The 20,546-nt window shown below is 55.5% G+C and overlaps 1 protein-coding gene across 1 annotated transcript; it reads left to right on the top strand.

Moving 5' to 3' along the window:
* Positions 1 to 4,710: 4,710 nt before the first annotated feature.
* LOC112113087 (sulfotransferase family cytosolic 2B member 1-like) lies at positions 4,711 to 16,076 on the top strand. The gene is made up of 7 exons (XM_024209261.2): positions 4,711 to 4,877; positions 6,935 to 7,103; positions 7,598 to 7,806; positions 9,365 to 9,491; positions 11,090 to 11,184; positions 13,564 to 13,744; positions 15,420 to 16,076. The coding sequence occupies exons 2-7, from the start codon at positions 6,968 to 6,970 to the stop codon at positions 15,533 to 15,535; spliced, it is 864 nt and encodes a 287-aa protein (XP_024065029.2). The 5' UTR covers positions 4,711 to 4,877; positions 6,935 to 6,967; the 3' UTR covers positions 15,536 to 16,076.
* Positions 16,077 to 20,546: the final 4,470 nt, after the last annotated feature.

Raw genomic sequence — 20,546 nt, 5'->3', positions numbered from 1 at the left:
AACCCGGCCCTTGTTGCTGCCAACTTAGATGGGCAGAAGGGTTACATATAAAATAAATCAATTGCAATATAAATATTGTACTTACATTTCGGTGTATAGTATATAGAGCAGTATAAACAAGACATTGTATGAAATTTTAATTTGTACTGACTTCACTAGTGCTTTTTACGTAGCCTGTTGTAAAACTAGACAAATGTCTAGATGAGTTGATATACCCCCTGGAAGACCCGAGTACCCCCAGGGGTACACGTATCCCTGGTTGAGAACCACTGCTCTAAGCCACCTTTGTGCTCCCTTGCCTGGTCCCTGTACAGCAGCTTTGGGGTGGCAATAATTCACATTCTGGTCCCCCTGTGGCTGCTACGGACAGAGAATAGCCACTATGCAATGCATTCTGGCCATACCCCTGTGTTCCCCCCCAGTCAGGGGCTGGGCACAGGGCAGGGCACACCCCTCATGCCAGGCTGGCTTTGCCAAGGCTCCTGCACTGAGCTGTCTGAGGAGTGAAAGGCCAGCTCAGCCCCTGTTTACGAAAGACAGCCAGGTGGGAGGGTGGCAGATGGTCTGGTTTGTGTTCCTGAGAACGGCTGAGATACGGTGTCCTGGCTGGCATGCCAACATGCCTAGAGATTCTGGAAATGGGATTCAAAATCACCAAAATGTGCCTGATTGGTTTGTGCCAATGGGATGGGGCAGCCACCCACAGCCGGCTGGTGTGTACCTTTGGGGCGGGGGGGGGGGGGCATCACTGGAGTGCAGGGACAGGGGGCAGCAGACTGGAAGGAGCAAGTTTCACCATCACGGCTGTTACCCCCACTGTCTTGCGGGATCCATCATGATGCTGCTGGGCCTTTGAGATCCTGAAAGGGGACCTGACCAGACTGGGAGGGAGGGAGGGCAGAGCCTAGCCAAGGGGCACTGCACTAGGCCCCTCCCTGCAGCCTGGACTCAGGCATTGAACGCAGGGAGATGGTCAGGGCTTAGCTCACACCCCTCTCATCAACACTTCCCTGTGGCTGCTGTAGGCAGGGAGCCGCTCCGGGTGCTGGCTTCGGGGATCCCATTCCCAGCTGCCATCTCTCCCCACACATCGCACAGAGGGTGCAAGTGCCGAACTAGCCTTGGGGAATCGCAGTGTGTGCACCTGTGATTTTCTAGGCACCTAAAAGGCCAGCATTGGAACCCTCAGCATCACAGCGCCTAAGTCCCTCCGTGGATCCCGGCATCTGTGACTCACTAGCCCCAGCAGCAGGGGCTCTGTTGGTTGCAGGCGGGGGCGTATTCCTCCCTGCTTGCAGTCGGAGGGCTCGTCTACACTACACAGCCTTGGATGCTATAGCTACGCCAGCAACACACAGCAGTAGAGATGCAGTGTGAGCTGACAGAGGGCATTCCTCTGCCGCCATAGCTACACCCCCGCCCCTTACAGCATTAAGGACGCTGACAGGGGTGTGCAGGCATAGCTGAGTCTATGGCGGGGAGTGCGGGGATTGTAGTGCAGAGCAGGCCTGAGCAATGCTCCGCTATTGCATGCTCTATGGTTTGCTGTGCTGGGCCGAGCAGACACTAGGTGAGGTCCTTGCTTTTCGGGCACCTCCCCTGGCTTCCTGCACAGCTGCCAACAGCAGAATTAAACAATAACAAGGCTGTTTAAAGACCCCACCCGCAGCATTTCCTGGAGTGTTTCACACGGAAATGTGCTTCCTCCGCACAACACTGGGACAATCTGGGCTGGACACTGCACCTTCGGGTGCCTGGTGAAACCCCTCTCCCTTGCCGAGTTCGTCCTTGGCTGTGCTGGGGGCCGAGCCGTGTCGCTGGTGCTCGTTTCCTCGCTGTACTAAGCGTGATTTTTGGCAGTGGCTTCTGATGATGCCCAGACTCCGGCTGCAGGGAGAGCAGAGGCTCCCCATCAGAGCTGCGGCATCACCAGCATTGTACTAAGTGTCTCAAGGGGCCGGTTCTCCCAAGGACCTGGGAGGCGGGCGGTGGGATGGAACGGAACCTGGGGAATGGCCGTGCTCCAGACGCAGCAGCTAGCTCATCCCTGGGGCTCCCGGACAGGTCCCTGGGCATGGCCAGCCAAGTTTGCTGGTGGGGGAGCAGAACTGGCGAGAGAGAGACCCGAGTCTCCAGAAGGGCTCAGCACCCACAGGTATGGCTTTATCCACAGGGCTCCTTCCGTGCTGAGCCCTTCTAGAGATCCTGGCCCTCACAGCCAGAGGTGGATGAAGTTTCCCTGGAGCCCTAGGCCAGAGCAAGTGGGGGCCCCTCCCAACCCCTTCTGCCTGCAGCCCTTCCCAAGTTCGGCCCCTTCCGCCTGCGGTCCTATCCATAACCCACCCTTTTCTGCCCCTTCCTCAGGCCCGCCCCTGTTCCACCCAGGGTTCCTCCCTAAATTCCCTCTAAGCTGCATGGCCGTGTGGCCGCACAGCAGCCTATTAAATGTTGCAAAGGCACTCAGGGCTGTGATGGGGAGAGATGCCTCTTCCCCATCCCTGGACCTGCCACAGCAGGAAGATGTGCCCCTCCCACAGCCACAACCCAGCCCCAGCCTGGACCTGCCGCAGCAGGGAGAGGTGCCTCTCCCACCCCAGCCCAGGTGCTGCTGAGGGAGAGAGAGCTGGAGGGATCCTTTCTCCCTGCTGCAGCACCTGGGCAGCCTACACCCTAAACTCCTCATCCTCAACCCCACCCCAGAGCCCACACCCCCAGCTGGAGCCCTCACCCCCCGCACCCCAACCCTTTGCCCCAGCCATGAGCCTCCTCCCACACTCCAAACCCCTCGGCCCCAGCCCCGCCACATGAATTTTGTTATGTGCACCAATATGGAGGTGATGTGTGCACGTAACAATATTCATTCCGCACATGTGTGGGAACAATTAGAGGGAACACTGGCCCCCATTCTGCCCTCCCACTGCAGCCTTGCAACCCCTTTTGCGCCTTTCTGCCCCACCCCCCGCACTGTGGCCCCAAGACTGGAGAAGCTCTGTCCCTGTACCATGGCCTGGGACGCAGCAGGGAGTGAGAGCTCCTCCAGTCCCAGGGCTGCAGTGGGGGTCTGGGTGCTGGGGCTTCCGTTGCTACCCCCTGCACTTCTGCAGGGGACCAGGGTTGGGGCGGTGGAACTTCTCCCGCTTCGCCTGCTTGGTATTTTTGCCGGAGAGTGAGTCGGGCGTGGGGGCTTGCCCTGCCACCCTGCGGCTTCTGCTGGGGATGGGTGGAGAGCCAAAAGTGGGGGCTTCCCCTGCCCTGGTCTGCTACTGCAGAGCGGGGTCGGGGTGTGGGGCTTCCCCTGCCCTGCCTGCCAGGTGGTCAGGGCTCCAGGCTTCCACTGCTTGGTGGCGGATTTTTTCCGGGGGCCCCATCAGCCCAAAGATTAATCCACCACTGCTCCCAGCTAGGGGTCTCCTTTTCCTCTGCCTCCTCCACACTTGGAGGAGCCTTCATGCTCAGGGACAGGCCGGCGCTCCTGAATCCACCCTTTGAGCAAGGCTCATTTATTGTTATTTAATACTTACCTGGCAGTAGCACTAGCGGCTGTGTGCCTGTGGTGCCAGGTGCTGGACATGTGCACACTCACACCTGCACGCGGCCAAGACCCTACACAGACCTTACACAAACAAAGCAAAGCACCTTGGGCCTGATTTTTAGGGACCTGCAGATGCAGAACGGTGCCCAGTTGTGCCAAGGTGCTTTTGAAAAATCTCGCAAGGCACCTATCTGCATCTCTGGCCACCAAAATACCTTTGAAAATCCGGCCCTTAGCCCCGCTCACCCTGCCCTATGGCTGCAGACAGCTGTCCTGACCCTGGCAGCGAACCCCCACTAGGGGAGCTGAAGGTGGAGGCATGTGTAGACGAGAGTGGGGCAGAGGTGTCTGGGCCCTACCTGGCCCCACTGCTCTTCGGCTTGTCATTGCCACCTGCTTGTGCTATGCCTGGCTCGTCCCTGCTTCTGCAGCATCCGGATCCTCCTCTGCTTCTCCCAGACTCACCCCAGCCAGGGAGCAAGTGACGGCTTCCTAAATTAGCACCAGACACCCAGGGCGGCTTCTTGGTGACACTCAGTGCCTCTGGCAGCATAAAGGGGCCTGAGAGAGGGGGAGCCAGCCCCTGGACTGGGGCCGGCTGTGTCGATACAGGGCCAAGGAGGGTTACAGTGGTAACCAATCCTTGGTCGCTCACTGTTACAACAATAACCCGTTCAGTGTGGTCTGGGATGTCCTGCCGAGTCCCCTGAGAAGAATCACCATTGAAACCCCTTTCAACCTTTTATTGAGCACACAGACAGAGACTGCTCTGCACCCATCTTCTCCCGGCACTCCCTGCCGGCTCCGAATGGGAACAGCAGACACCTCCACTACAGCCACAGCAACTCCTGTTTATGTTTGTCTGTCTATGGCCATCTCCCTCTGACTGTATCCATACACTCCATCTTATCTCTCTCTCCCCACACACCTCTTCTATGTATCTATCCCCATCCACCTTCTCATTCTCGCCCCCTGCCCACACACCCACCCCCTCAGCTGGTTTAGTGGGCAGGCTGTGGTGCATAGGCTGAGAATGGGGTGGGGAACTCGGTCCCTGTGTGTGTCTCCACCTCTGTGCTCCGGAAGGGGCTGACCACCTGGACTTTGTCTCTCCTGGAAATCATTGGCCTCAGGGGCTGGGCAGGGCCTAGCTCCCTGATCCCTCCCCGTGGCAGACCTTCGTACCCACATCTCCAAGAGCTGTGCCAGGCCAGGGTTTGGGGTGCTGCAGAGAGAGCTTCTGTTCTGGCCTCTCTTCTCTGGCAGAGGTCGATCCCCGGAGCTCCCACGGACCTCACACTCTGACTGCTGCCTCCCATACCCCCAGGCAGAGCCATCTGGGCAGGTGGGTTCATGGCTTGTGGGGGGAGGGAAGCTATAACCAGGGGCCTGGCAGGGCTGGAGCAAGCACTCCCCAATGCAGTGAGCCATTAATCCCTGTGAAGGGGAAAGCTCTTCTCTGGGGAGGGGCAGGGCAGGGGATGCCTGGGGGAGGGGTGCCCAGCAGGAAGGGGACCGGGCAGAGGGTAACCAGGGGGAGGGGTACCCAGCAGGAAGGGGACCAGGCAGAGGGTAACCAGGGGGAGGGGGCCCAACAGGGAGATGTGCCTGGGGCACCACTGCAGTGGTGAGGCATGCTCAGGGATGGGTAGGAGATGCCCATGGGGATTTGTAGCAAAGCAACAACTCACTGGCGCAGTGCCTCCTGCTGGTCATCTGGGAATTAGCTCTTTCCCAGCTCTGGAGCACCTCCTTCTGGCTGGTGTCTCATCTGCCTTAGGCCCATATCCCTCACAGACCCTGGTGCCCTTTACCTCAGGGTTCTGCCCCAGCAGTACCCCCACACTCTGGGTCTTCTCTCCCAGGGGAACACTCAACCCTCTAAAACCCACCTTGCCTCAGTGGCCACTGCCAGTCATCATCTAGTCCCCTTTCACTGGGGCAGACTGCAGTCTGTAATGGCCACTCATCATTGGCAAGGGGGTTGGATCTGCTGCCTCTGTCTATCCCCGGGCTGCCCCTCTCAGCCCCAGTACCTTTGTGGGCCTTCAACAAGGCCTGCAGCCTGGGGTTTTATCAGGCTGAAGCTCCCCTTGCCTTTCCCCAGCACTGCTCTGCTTCAGGTACAGACACTCCCCGCGTTACGCAAATCCAGACTTACGGAAAAAGTTCCATACGCTTTTTTTTTTTGGCATAATTCTCAGGTATACATTCCCCACTTACACAAAATTTGACTTACAGAATACTTGCATAAGACAGGGAGCAGCTATACCTTGCTCCCAGGCAGCTAACCCTCCCCACTCCAGGGCTAGAGTCAGACTCCTCAAGCTCCTGGCTCACAGCCCCTTTATAGGGCCAGCTGTGGCCTGATTGGGCTGGCCACACCTGTGATCAGCTACTCCCTCTGCTGCTTTCACTCCTTTTCCCAGCCACAGCCTTCTCCAGGGCTGCCTTTAACCCCTGCCTACAGGGATGGGGAGCTGCCCCACTACAGGGCTGCATACCAGCACTGCCCAGGCAGTGAAGGGGGAGAACATAAGAACATAAGAACGGCCATACTGGGGCAAACCAAAGGTCTAACTAGCCCAGTATCATGTCTACCAACAGTGGCCAATGGCAGGTGCCCCAGAGGGAATGAACCTAACAGGTAATAATCAAGTGATCTCTCTCCTGCCATCCATCTCCATCCTCTGACAAACAGAGTCTAGGGACACCATTCCTTACCCATCCTGGCTAATAGCCATTAATGGACTTAACCTCCATGAATTTATCCAGTTCTCTTTTAAACACTGTTATAGTCCTAGCCTTCACAATCTCCTCAGGCAAGGAGTTCCACAGGTTAACTGTGCGTTGTGTGAAGAAGAACTTCCTTTTATTTGTTTTAAACCTGCTGCCTATTAATTTCATTTGGTGACCCCTAGTTCTTGTATTATGGGAATGGGCCAGGAGGGAGCAATGGGCCTGCAGTTAGGTAGATGCAGGCCCAATGCCCCTTGGCGGGGTGCACAGTGCTGGGCAGGAGGAGGGCGGGAAGTAGATCTGCAGTCAGGTAGACACAGGCCCAATGCCCCTTGGCAGGGTGCACAGCGCTGGGAGGGAGGAGGGGGAGAGGTAAATCTGCAGTCAGGTCCTAGATGCAGGGCCAATGCCCCTCGGCGGGGTGCACAGCGCTGGGCGGGAGGTAGATCTGCAGTCAGGTAGATGCAGGCCCAATGCCCCTTGGTGGGGAGCACAGTGCTGGGTGGGAGGAGGGGGGAAGTAGTTCTGCAGTCAGGTAGACGCAGGCCCAATGCCCCTCGGCGGGGTGCACAGCGCTGGGGGGGAGGAGGGCAGGAGGTAGATCTGCAGTCAGGTAGATGCAGGCCCTTGCGCGTGGTGACAGGCTCCTGCATCTCCCTGCAGGGCTGGTCATCTCAGGCACTGTGAGGCCAGGCAATGGCAGTGGAGTACGTCACATACCAGGGCATCAAGTTCCCCCCTGCGTATAACTCTGAGCAGAGCCTGCACTTTGCCCACAAGGAGTTCCAGGTGCAGGACGATGATGTCTTCAACGTCACCTACCCCAAATCAGGTAGGGTGCTGCGGGCATGGACAGGGGATCATCCCGGGTCGGGGTGGTGGGAGAGGGCCTTGGAAAGGAGGGGGGGGCAACTTGTTATCCTGGAACCCCATTATGTGGGGTATGGGGAGGGCTGGGTGTGGCCGGTGGAGCTATCAGGGAAGGGATGGGGAGGGCTGATTGTGTCTATTGGGGGTTGGGGATGGCTGGGGGCACTGAGATGGCTATAGGGAGAATGGTGGGGAGGGCTATAGGAGAAGGCTGAAATGGCTCTAGGGAAGGACGGCAGGGAGGGCTGGGATAGCTATAGGAGATGGGATGATGAGGCTTGGATGCCTATAGGGGAGGATGGCTATAGGGGAGGGCTATAGGAGAAGACTGAGATGGCTATAGGGGCGGTGGTGGTGCTCAGCCCTGTGGGCCCCACTGGCCCAGGGAGACACGCTGTGCCCAGAGACAGCTCCACACCCTGCAAGGCACCTGTGACAGAGCCCCCTGTCCCCCAGGCACAGTGTGGATGATCGAGATCTTGAGCCTGATTCGCAGCGGCGGGGACCCAGCCTGGAACCGAACCGTCCTCAACTCCAACCGCGTGCCCTGGTTCACTACCCGTCTGGGGCTGGAGTCTGCACTGAGCTACCCCCGACCCCGCCTGCTGACCTGCCACCTCCCCGTCCAGCTCTTCCCCACATCCTTCTTTGGCTCCAGGGCCAAGGTGGGCCAGGCAGGCTGCACATGGGGGTTACAGTACAGAGCCGGGGGAAGGGTCAGGTTCTGGTGCAGAGCTGGGGGGGGGTCAGGGTTATGATACAGAGCCGGGGGGGGCAGGGGCTAAGGTGCAGATCCATAGTGTGAGGGGTCCCCCACAGGGTGCCACCTGGAACTGGAGTACAGCCGAGCCCTCTGTTTTACCAATCTGGGTTCCCTCTCACATGGTGATGTTGTGGCAACATCTGCAAAGCCCTACAAGCTTGCACTCACAGCAACATCCACAGCCAGTGGCCACACCCAGCTGTGTTCATGAATGCTCTACCAGCCAACAATAGAGAGGCTTCAGCCAAAATATGCCCCAGCCTAGGACCCCAGAGCTCTACCGTCCTGCCCTGGTCAAAAACGTGAACAGTATATTAGTTCTTACCCAGTCTGCCCCCTCCCTCAATGTGGAGAGGAATATGCACAAAGCCGTTGTTAACTGAGCTGAGATTTTTCCCCAAGCACTTCACTTAAACCACACTGTTGTAGGTAAAACATATAAAATCGATTTATTAACCACAGAAAGATAGATTTTAAGTGATTATAAGTGATAGCAAACACATCAAAGATAGTTACCATAAGAAATAAAACAAAAATGCAATCTAAGCCTAATATACTAAATAAGATTTGAATCATGCAGTGTCTCACCCTGTTACATAGTACAAGCAATTTGCTGATGTTTCATACAGAGACAGGGCTTTCTTCTTTCCTGCCTGGCACCAGCACTTGCCCCCCAATTCAGTCTTTTCCTCTGGTATTCTCAGGTGTTGTGTTGCAGGGAGAGTGAGGTCCAGTCATGATGTCATTTCCCCCTTTTATATCTTCTTCCAACTTGCTGGAAAGCTCTTTTGCCGTGACCTGAGTCAAACAGTTCCCATTGTGTGGTGCTATCTCTGAGAGGTTTCTATTCTACACGGTTCCTGGGGTAATCCTTGTGAGTGTGTGTATTGCCTCAATAGGCCATCAACGTTGTTTGACCTTTTTATTGTTGTACCTCAAAGGCTGCTTGTGGGTGTCCCCAACCTCACAACATGTTTCAGAAGCACGTACATAGCCAAACTTCATAACTTCACATACAATCATAGCACATACAATTTAACAGGATAGTAATGTTCAACAGATTAAGGCTTTTAGAATGACACCTCGCAAGGCATGCTTTGTACAAAACCTATCCTAATCCTATCACCATGGTGAATATGGGTGCAGAGTGTCTCTTTGGGGCACAGAGTGTCACACATAGGGAGTAGGTTTGGGGCATGTGCAGCAAAGGACAGCCTTAAGCTTGTGCCTGAATTCCAAGTGCTTTAACCCTGCCCCCGTGGAGCCACGGGTGTTTACCTGGCTCTGGGGCCAATGGCTGGATGCCCGTGGACAGTCAGGCCGGGAGGGTGATGCTGGCAGCTCTGCTCTGCAGAGTGCTTCAGGGGCTCCCTGACCCATAGGAGAGGTAATAGCAGAACAGCATTTCTTGTGCCAGTCCCTGCCTTTCGCCCCCCAGCCTACTTCTTGGTCCCCTCCAGGTGGTCTACACACTCCGCAATCCCAAGGACGTCCTGGTCTCCTATTTCTATTTCTCCAAGATGTGCAGCTCATACAAGGACCCTGAGTCCTTCAAGCAGTTCCTGCAGGACTTTCTGAGCGGGGACGGTGAGTGCAGCTTCAGGGCCTGGGACATCTCAGGACATGGGAGGTGCAATACCAGATCCAAGCCTGGTCAGCCCCAGACACAGTCTGCCCTACATTGCTGCCAGGGCAGAGAGCGGATCCCAATGACTTCACAATCCCATCACTCTGCAGCCTTGGGCAGTGGTGTGTGTGTGCTGGGGGTGGGGGTATTCACCAGAGCTCTTCGGTCCCAGCTCCTGTGCCTAGCCATTCCCTGGGGGGGGTCTCTCCTTGTGTTCCAGGGCGTGGGGCTCATGGTATTGGGGCTCTTTAGTCTCATCCCATTAGGGTGACGTGAGCAGCGAGTCCCTCACCAATGTCAAACTAACTGCACAGCTACATAGTGGGGAATAACTGGCTAGGGGGTGGCACTGCTGCAAAGGGTTTGGGGGTTAGAGTGCCACACAAATTCAATGTGAATCAGCAATGGGACAGCTGCACAAAAGGCTGCTATTGTTCTGGGGGATGTTAACAGGAGTGTTGGTCTGCCAGGACATTGTCCCACTCTAGGCACTGGTGAGGCCTCAGCTGGGGGACTGTGTCTTCAGGAAAGACGGGGAGAAACTGGGGAGAGGCCAGAGAAGAGCAACAAAACTTCTAAGAGGTTTGGCAACCCCGTCCTATGAGGAGAGATTGGAAGAATAGGGTGTGTTTAGTCCAGAGAGGAGGGAGCCGAGGGGGACCGGAGAACAGTCTGCAAATACGGGAAAGGTTGCTGTAAAGAGGATGGGGATCAATTGTTCTCCGTGTTCACCCAGGGGAGGACAAGAAGGAATCTGCTCAATGTGCAGCAAGGGAGATGTAGGTTAGATAGTAGGACAAACTTTTCAAGGGTGTGGGGAAAGTGAATAAGGAAAAGCTATTTACTTGTTCCCATAATGTAAGAACTAGGGGCCACCAAATGAAATCAATGGGCAGCAGGTTTAAAACAAATAAAAGGAAGTTCTTCTTCATGCAGCTCACAGTCAACCTGTGGAACACCTTGCCTCAGGATGTTGTGAAGGCTAGGACTATAATAGGGTTTAAAAGAGAACTAGATAAATTCATGGAGGTTAAGTCCATTCATGGCTATTAGCCAGGATGTGTAAGGAATGGTGTCCTTAGCCTCTGTTTGTCAGAGGGTGGAGATGGATGGCAGGAGAGAGATCACTTGATCATTACCTGTTAGGTTCATTCCCTCTGGGGCACCGGACATTGGCCACTGTCAGAAGACATGATACTGGGCTGGACGGACCTTTGGTCTGACCCAGTATGGTTGTTCTTATGTTCTTAAGGGTAGCTCAGCTCTGGAACAGGTGACCTAGGGAGGCTGTGGGATCCCGTCACTGGAGGTTTCCAAGAATAGGTTGAACAACCCCCTGCCAGGGCTGATCTGAAGTTACTTGGCCCTGCCCTGGCACAGAGGGATGGATGTGACGACCTCTTGAGGGCCCTTCCAGCCCAATGTTTCTAGGCGTCTCCATTGGGGTGTCCCCTCGCAGCCTGGCAGGAGTGTTCCCTGCCCACATGAGAGTCCCCTCTGCACTGACTCTCTGGCTGACACTCACAGCCCCACCCCGCTCTGCTGTCTGCCCCGGCAGTGCCCCACGGGTCCTGGTTTGATCATGTCAGAGGCTGGATGGAAATGAAGGGCAAAGAGAATTTCTTCTTCATCACTTACGAAGAGCTGCAGCAGGTAAAGTAACCCAGCCACATCCCCGCCGTTGTAGACTGGCTGTGGATCCACTGGAGTCAATCAGCCAGCTCCCTGGCTGGGGTAAATCAGTAGTAACTGAACTGGAGTCAATTAGGCTGATTCCCCTAATTCATCATGATGTAAATCAGGAGTCACCCCAGTAGGCTGCGCCATGTGAACCAGTGGGAATGAGGGGGTGAATCGGCTCCATGCCTGTCCCTCTGCCCCATTGACATCCATGTTTCACAGCATTTCAGTGCAGACACAACACGGGGTTTGGAAATTGTCCTCATCCCCCGGCCCTGTCTGCCAGGCCCTGCCCCGGTTACTCTCACCGTTCCCTAGGGTTGTCAATCCTCCAGCACTGGCTGGGAGTCTCCCAGAATCAGAATTGGTCTCCCAGTGACTATTGAAAGGAAGCCTGGAAATTTTAATGGGATATTTGGAGAAAATGACATTACATAATGTTGGGGGGGGAAAATCTCCCAGAATAGCTTCAGTCAGGGGGGCTCTGCTGGACCAAGCCCTAGTTACTGTAACCGTCCTCTCTGCCCAGACAGTGGGGGGGGAGGGCTCTGCTGGACTGGGCCCCGGTTACCGTCCCCGTCCCCGTCTGCTAGGGCGGGGGGGGGGCTCTGCTGGGCCAGTGGCGCTGGAACATTTTTAATAGTAGGGGTGCTGAAAGCCAGCCCCCTTGCCCCTGTACAACCCCCCCCCCAGGAGCAAAGACCCAGGCATGCGGCATGGCATACGGGACCCTGGGTGCCTGGGACTGGCAGCCGGTACCCCAGGTGTGCGGGGCTGGCAACTGAGACCCCGGCCGCGTGGCGGTAGCAGAGCCCTGGGTGTACAGGGCAGCAGCCGGAGTCCCGGGCACGTGGGGCAAGCAGCCAGGATCCCGGGCACAGGGCCGGCAACCGAGACCCCAGGCTACTGCAGCACCCCCCGCACCCTTAGTCCCCGCGCCTATGTGCCGGGCCCTGCCTCGTTATGGTCACTGTCTGCCCGGGCAGCGTGAGGGGCTCTTCCCAGCCTTGCCCCAGTTACTGTCATGATCTCTGTCTCCCTGGTCAGTGGAGGGAGGGGGTGAGGCTCTTCTGGGCCCCGTCCTGGTAACTGTCACCATCCCTGTCTGTTAGGGTAGTGTGGGGGGGCTCTGCCTGGCCCTGCCTCATTACTGTCACTGTCCATGTCTGCCGGGGGCTGCATGGGGGGCTCTGCCAGGCCCTGTCCCACTTACTGTCACGGTCTCTGTCTGCCCGGGCAGTGGGGGCGGGGGCTCTGCCGGGCCCTGCCCCAGTTACTGTCACAGTCCCCATCTGCTAGGGGCAACGTTCGGGGCTCTGCCAGACTGTGCCATGGTTACTGTCACCGCTAGGATTGCCAACTGTCTAATCACACAAACCCAAACACCCTTGCCCCTTCCCTTCCCCAAGGCCCCACCCCTGCCCCAACCCTTCTCTGAGGCCCCACCCCGCTCACGCCATCCCCCTCCCTCCGTCGCTTGCTCCCCCCCACCCTCACTCACTTTCACCGGGCTGGGGCAGGGGGTTGGGGTGTGGGAGGGGGTGAGGGCTCTGGGCTTGGGCTGAGGGGTTCAGAGTGTGAGAGGGGGCTCCAGGCTGTGCCTGGGGCACAGTGTTGGGGTGCAGGAGGGGATGCAGGGTGCAAGCTCTGGGAGAGAATTTGGGTGCTGGAGGTGGCTCAGGGCTGGGGGAGGGGGTTGGGGTGCAGGCTCTGAGATGGGGCAAGGGATTGGGGTGTGTGGGGGGTGAGGGGTATGGGCTCTGGGAGAGAGTTGGGTGCAGGAGGGGGCTCCAGATTGAGGCAGAGGGTTGGGGTGCAGGAGGGGGTGCAGGGTTCGGCCAGGCGGCACTTACCTTGGGTAGCTCCCAGTTGCGGGGCAGTGGGGCAAAGCAGGCTCCTTGCCTGCCCTGGCCTGCACCGCTCCCAGAAGCAGCCAGCATGTCCCTGTGGCCCCTTGGAGGGGCAGGGGGCTCTGCACTTTGCAGGCACCACCTCCATAGCTCCCATTGGCACAGCTCCCGGCCAATGGGAGCTACGGAGTTGGTGCTCAGGGCACAGGCAGCACGCGAAGACACCCCCCCCCCCCGGGGGGCGCAGGGACATGTCACCACTTCCGGGAGTGGCACGGGGCCAGGGCAGGCAGGGAGACTGCCTTACCCCACTGCGCCGCTGCACTTTTAGTGGCCTAAAATCTTCAGTTTGGCTTTTGTAGCCTCCGGGAGATAGAGCCTGATTCCGGGAGACTCCCGGCAAAATCGGGAGGATTGACAACCCTAGTCACCGCCTGCCCAGGGCAGCATGGGGGCTCTGCCAAGCCGTGCCATGGTTACTGAGGCTGTTGTTTTCCCCCAGGACCTGAGGGGCAGCGTGCGGCAACTCTGCCAATTCCTGGAGCAGGAGCTGGATGATGGAGCTATCAACTCGGTGGTGGAGAATGCATCCTTCAGGGCCATGAAAGAGAACAAGATGTGCAACTCGACGCTGCTCCCCAGGGACATTATGGATCAGGAGAAGGGCACGTTCCTGAGGAAGGGTGAGGAGATGACTGCCCTGGGGCATTGTCCCCCAAGCTGCTGGGTGTGGTGAGTCTGGGCCCCCCAGTAGTGACAGTGAGGGGAGCCCAACGAGGTTGACCCCATCTGTGGGAAGCCAGGCTCCGGTAAGCCCACTGCAGCCCTCAAGTGGGATAAGACAGAGAGCAGAGCCAGGAGTGCTTGCTGGGAGCTGGGTGGGCTCAGCCCCTCCTTCTGGGAGCAAGCTCCCCTTGATTAGGGTTACCATATTTCCACAATCAAAAAAGAGGATACTGGGGAGGGGGGAGCCCCAACCTAGCTCCGCCCCCGCCCCACCCCCATCCACTCTCTCCCTCTTCCCACACCCTGACTGCCCCCTCAGAACCCCCAACCCCCCCCTGCTTCTTGTCCTCTGACTGCCCCCTCCTGAGAACCCCCCACCCTAACTGCCCCCCTAGGATCCTACCTGTCCCCTGACTGCCCCGACCCTTATCCACTCGCATGGATGGCAGGTTTGTAGAAATTTTGGTGGTGCCCAGAACCCGCCCCCCCCACCTGCCTAAGGCTCTGGGAGGGGGGTTGGGTGGGGGGAGGAGGTCTGGGGTACAGGTCCTGGGCTGGGGATTAGGGTGCAGGAGGGGTGCAGGCTCTGGGATAGAGTTTGCGTGCTGGGTGCAGGCTCCGGGCTTGGGCAGGGGGTGGGTGTGCAAGAGGGGGTGAGGGGTGCAGGGTCTGGGATGGAGTTTGGGGGTGGGAGATGGTGCAAAGGGAGGGGGTGCAGGCTTTGGGGGGGAGTTTGAGGGCAGGAGGGTGTGTGTGGGAAGGGGGAGGGGGTTTGGGAGGGAGTTTGGGGATTGGAGGGGATGCAGGGGTGAGGGCTGTGGGTCTGAGGATGAGGGGTTCATGATGCAGGAGGGGGCTCAGGGCTGGGGCAGAGGATTAGGGTGCGGGGGGCTGAGGGGTTCATGATGCAGAAGGGGGCTCAGGGCTGGGGCAGAGGATTAGGATGCAGGGGGATGAGGGCTCTGGCTGGGGATGAGGGGTTTGGGGCGTTGGAGAGGCTCAGGGCTAGGGTGGAAGGGCAGAATAAGGGCAGCCTGCCTTGCCATTAGTGGTTGGGGGGCACTAGGACCCTGGGGCAGCAGACAGCAGTTGCTGCCGGGACGGGAGAGGCGGGGGGGACCCGCGGGGGGGGAACGCACGGAGGGGGGGCAGGTGTAGGCCGGGGACCCATCCAACCCTCCCCCTGCTCCCTGACTGTCACCCGGGACTACCTTTACCATGCCCATGCCGGTCAGATGCTGGCTCCACGTGTAGGCAAAACACGCTGCCCGGTGGGGCTGTTTGTGTTGTTACACCAGGCTGCAGGCAGCAGGGGGGGAGCAGGGGAGGGGCTCTGGCTGCTGGAGGCAAATGGGAGCGGCGCAATGGGGCCCAGCCGCCCAATCAGCCGCGCCGCACTCTGCATGGCAGGGAGGGAGGGAGTGGAAGGGGAAAAATCCCGGACCTTTTAACCTTGTTACCAATTCCTCCCGGATGGCTATTTAAAGACGCAAAAGCCAGACATGTCCGGGGAAATACGGACGGATGGTAACCCTACCCTTGATGCACAGGGTGGGGGGAGAGACATGCTGACCCAAACCCCTCAATGGCCACAGTGCAAATCCTGAGTTGATGCCTCTCCCGATTTCACAGGCATTTGTGGGGACTGGAAGAACCATTTCACGGTGGCACAGAGCGAGGCCTTCGACAGGATCTACCAGGACCGGATGGGGGGGCTGACGGAGGCGTTCCCATGGGATTCACACTAGGAATGAACAGCAGGAGTAAAGCAGAGCATGGAACCGCAGGGAGCTGGGCTGAGTTAGTAGGGACAACTGTCTGCCGTGGTTCACACAGACCATGGGAGGGCGTGGCTCCAGCCTAGCGGGATGGACCATGCCAGGAGCATTGCCTGGCATGAGTGTCGTCTGCCAGCACTGCCTCCCACACCCCTTCATCCCACTAGGCACCCAAGTCAGCTTGGCCCTAGCCTCCTGGGCCCCATTGCATATCCGAATGCCCCTGTGAACGTGTTCAGCTGTAGCCGCCAGCCACTGCAGCTTGCTCTGTCTGTGTCTTCTGGATTAAAGATCCCTCAGCCCTGTGATATCCCCCTGAACTTTCTCAGCAACCGGTACATGCTCAGTCACGTTCTGGGGGTGAGGGGTTGTGTCACTGCCTGCCCTGTAACTCTGGGTGCCTTAAATGCTCTGCTGCTGAGGCTCACAGTCTGGACACCCATAGCCAGCAGATAAAATCATAGAATCATAGAAGGTATCAAGCGGAGTGCCTCAAGGGTTGGTCCTGGGGCCGGTTTTGTTCAACATCTTTATCAATGATCTGGATGATGGGATTAATTGCACCCTCAGCAAGCTTGCAGATGACACTAAGATGGGAGGGAGAGGTAGATACCCTGGAGGGTAGGGATAGGGTCAACAGTGACCTAGACAAATTGGAGGATTGTGCCAAAAGAAATCTCATGAGGTTCAACAAGGACAAGTGCAGAGTCCTGCACTTAGGATGGAAGAATCCCAGGCACTGCTACAGGCTGGGGACCGAATGGCTAAGCGGCTGTTCTGCAGAAAAGGACCTGGAGATTATAGTGGACAAGAAGCTGGATATAAATGAGCAGTGTGCCCTCGTTCCCAAGAAGGCCAATGGCATATTGGGCTGCATTAGTAGGGGCATTGCCAGCAGATTGAGGGAAGTGATTATTCCCCTCTATTTGGCACTGGTGAGGCCACACCTGGAGTATTGCGTTCAGTTTTGGTCTCCCCTCTACAGAAGTGATGTGGACAAATTGGAGAGAATCCAGTGGAGGGCAGCGAAAATGATTAGGGGACTGGGGCACATGACTTACGAGGAGAGGCTGAGGGAACTGGGGTTATTTAGTCTCCAGAAGAAAGAGTGAGGGGGGATTTGATAACAGCCTTCAACTACCTGAAGGGGGGTTCCAAAGAGGATGGAGCTAGGCTGTTCTCAGTGATGGCAGATGACAGAACAAGAAACAATGGTCTCAAGTTGCAGTGGGGGAGGTCTAGGTTGGATATTAGGAAACACTATTTCACTAGGAGGGTAGTGAAGCACTGGAATGGGTTACCTAGGGAGGTGGTGGAATCTCCATCCTTAGAGGTTTTTAAGGTCAGGCTTGACAAAGCCTTGGCTGGGATGATTTAGTTGGTGTTGGTCCTGCTTTGAGCAGGGGATTGGACTAGATGACCTCCTGAGGTCCCTTCCAACCCTGATATTCTATGATTCTATGATTCTAACAGTCTGAAACCGAGTAATATGCATGTCACCTTCCACATCGTGTCTCTATATTTTTGCTTGGAAAGAGATTCTTTGGTCTCAAGTTGCAGTGGGGGAGGTCTAGGTTGGATATTAGGAAACACTATTTCACTAGGAGGGTAGTGAAGCACTGGAATGCGTTACCTAGGGAGGTGGTGGAATCTCCTTCCTTGGAGTTTTTTAAGGCCCGGCTTGACAAAGCCCTGGCTGGGATGATTTAGTTGGGAATTGGTCCTGCTTTGAGAAGGGGGTTGGACTAGATGACCTCCTGAGGTCCCTTCCAACCCTGATATTCTACGATTCTATGATTCTAACAGTCTGAAACCGAGTAATATGCATGTCACCTTCCACATCGTGTCTCTATATTTTTGCTTGGAAAGAGATTCTTTGGTCCCCAGTATTCCACCAAAGGATCCATTAAAAGTTCGCAGAGGGGTTTATTATCAGGCAGTTTTTGTGAAATTGTGTTGGCGAGTGGATGTACTTAATTATCAGGTGATGAAATATCAAAAGCCCTTTAGCTTTTCACAATTTTCCCATCAAAGCAATGTCTGCTTAACCAGTTCCTCCAATATTAACCTCTCTCTCCTGCAAGCTGACTACTCACATTGGTATAATTTGGAGAAAGAGCAGAAATGGGACAAATACAGGTCTTGTTTTTTTCCATTGATGAGTTACTGTACAGTAAGCAGAGAAGAGGCAGCCAGATCCCGTTGTGAATCTCTTCCTCTAGCATGCCAGGGGACTGAGCTTTGACGGCTGTGATGCCGTTTCCAGTTGTGATATCAAAAGGGAGTAAGTTACAAAACTAAAGGCAAACTGAACTCAACTGCTGTTTCTTTGGGTTAAAGTGGAAAGCATTAGTGACACCTAACGGTGAAAGAAAAGACTACATATTTTCATGTAAAGAGCAGTGTGTGTGGTATGGGGGAATTAAGGGAGCCTCAATTTCCCTGTTTCTTGTTCTTCCTGCTCAGCTAATGCCTACTCCCTTTGATGGAGGCACAAACCAAAACTCCCCCCATCTTGGTGAACTTGAGATCCAAACCGCTCTACTCCATCCCATTCTTCTCAAGTGTATCTTATACCCGGGGCATGACTCATTTTAGTCCCACAGCTACCGATGTTCCACACAAACATGGTGTCGTCTCACTTTGATCACGGAATGTTATTTACCTCAGAAATAAAGAATTGTGGAACTGAAATCAATTATTGACTCTGAGGATGAGCCTGCCCAGCAGCTAGGAGAGTGATTCCCAGCCCAGATAGACAGATGCACTAACAATAACAGCATGGCTGCGGTGGCATAGGTGGCTGCTCGAGCGACAGAGGGAGAGGGGATGGAGTGAGCGGGGGCGGGGCCTCTGAGAAGGGGTGGGGCAAAGGCATGACCTCAGGGAAGGGGCGGAGCAAGGGTGTTTGGGTTTTGCGATTAGACAGTTGGCAATCCTACCCTCCACTAGCTCCCCCTTCTCTGTCGTATCTAGGGTGACCAGATGTCCCAATTTTATAGGGACAGTCCTGATTTTGGGGTCTTTTTCTTATATAGGCTCATATTACCCCCCACCCCCTGTCCCGATTTTTCACATTTGCTGTCTGGTCACCCTAGTTGTATCAAACATAAACTACTTGTCTTCACTTTCAAGGCCCTTCACAGCCTGTCCCCACCCAACCTAGCATCTCTCATTCAGTATCGAAAGGTTAACTCCAGACTCAGACTGGCCCACCGATGCCAGACACCGTCACCTCTAGTTAAATTCTCAAACCAGCCCCTTTGTGCTTTCTCCCCTGCTGCCCCGCACACCTGGGAGAGCTCCCTGTAAACAGCCACAAAACCACTTCATTATCCTCCCTCAAAACCCTCCATTTAATACGCCTGTCACATGAGGCCTACGAAAGCTTGACAATGGTTAGCCTGCTGCTGCACTGAGACCACTGCCTGTCCTTCTGGCCAATATTGTCTCATTGTTTCCTGGTACCCTCCCAGTTGGTCTCTCTGGATCCATCTGTTGTCCCTTGTCTCACACTTACATGGTCAGGTTTTCAGGTCAGGGACTGTCCTTTTGTTCTGGGTTTGCTCAGCGCCTGGCACATAATTTGTAGCCCAGTGATTCAGGTACTCACCTGGGACGTGGGAAAACTGAGTTCAAACCCTCTTTGTCTGATAAGAAAGGAATCCTCCACCTCTCAGGGACGTGTCCTAACTAGAGTTGTCAACTTTCTAATTGCAGAAAACTGAACACCCTTGCCCCACCCCCTGCTCTGCCCCGTCCCAAGGCCCCGCCGCAGCTCACTCCATCCCCCCTCCCTCTGTCGCTCGCTCTCCCCACCCCTCGCTCACTTACTCATTTTGAGGGCAAGCCCGAGCAGGCACCAGGAGAAGGCCAGGAACTGCAACAGTTTGCATGTGGGAGATGGAATGTGTGATTCAAATACCCTTCACCTCACCAGGGGGAGATTTTAAACACTATGGTAAAATGAATTGCCCCCCAAAAGAGTCCCACTTACTTGCAATGAGCGAAACTAAAGAGACTATTGCAGGAGTGTGATTTTTCTGCCTTCACCCAAGTGCCTGGGTAGGGGATCCAGTAGTGCTGCCGTCGCTGACTGGCTCCTTCCCTGCCTGACAAGGACCTGGATAGCAGGGGGAAAACGTTACCCTAGTCCATCTTTAATGACTAGTTAAATTGTTTAAATGTATGCTTTAATAGACAATATATGCAAAGTGGACAAATTAATGTTATGGGAGTCTTAATGTTAACATTTCCTGACACTTATGTTTAAATATATAACCTTAATATTGCATGAATGTTATTTTATGAATTCATTATAGCTCTTTAATGTTAAGATGAGGTTGCATAAAATATAATTCATGATGCAGAAACTGACCCCTCCCTATTGTACCATCCTCCTAACCAATAGATTTTCTAGTGTTCTTCGTTTCAAGTTTTTTCACCTGTATTGTGTCCCAGATTTGTCCCAAAGCAGGTTGAGAGGAAATACGTTACAATGTCACACACAGCCTGACCCCCTGTCCTTCATTGGGTGCCCAATGTTCCACATTACACGTCAAATCAATAAATATTGTCTTGTATACACCACTAATCATGCAAAGGATTGTACACTGTAATACAGTGTGTCATTTGTATACGAGTGTGTGTCACAAATAAAACATTGGGGAGGTGCCCTTAAAAATAAACTTTCTCCTATAATTTCCAAGTTGTCCTTTATTTGAAACATAAAGGGTCTGTATACGGGCGTGAGGGCGATTACCATAGCCAGGGACTAGCTCTTCTGTTTCAGGAACATCAGTCCAAGTGAAGCTCTGCAATCCCTGTGGCCAGGCCCCTTTTGTGCTGCCTGTGGTGTTGGCACCATCAGACCATATGACCCTCTTACTTTTTGCAGACTCCGGCGGGCATCCACCAGTGCGAAGTGCCAGGCTTTGCGCACAGCGATGTCTGGCTGCTGGTGTCCTCCTGATGTGCCCCA

This window comes from Terrapene carolina, unplaced genomic scaffold (assembly GCF_002925995.2).
Source record: "Terrapene carolina triunguis isolate 2854851 unplaced genomic scaffold, T_m_triunguis-2.0 Scaffold857, whole genome shotgun sequence".
Classification (NCBI taxonomy): Eukaryota; Metazoa; Chordata; order Testudines; family Emydidae; genus Terrapene; species Terrapene triunguis.
The sequence above is the reverse complement of the archived record's forward strand: the minus strand, read 5'-3'. Positions and strand labels throughout refer to the sequence as shown.

Excerpts from the sequence above, each read along its gene's own strand:
- LOC112113087 (XM_024209261.2), top strand. The coding sequence starts at position 6,968 with ATGGCAGTGGAGTACGTCACATACCAGGGCATCAAGTTCCCCCCTGCG. Across the intron at positions 7,104-7,597 it reads CGTCACCTACCCCAAATCAG|GCACAGTGTGGATGATCGAG; the intron begins GTAGGGTGCTGC and ends CCTGTCCCCCAG. Across the intron at positions 7,807-9,364 it reads TCTTTGGCTCCAGGGCCAAG|GTGGTCTACACACTCCGCAA; the intron begins GTGGGCCAGGCA and ends GGTCCCCTCCAG.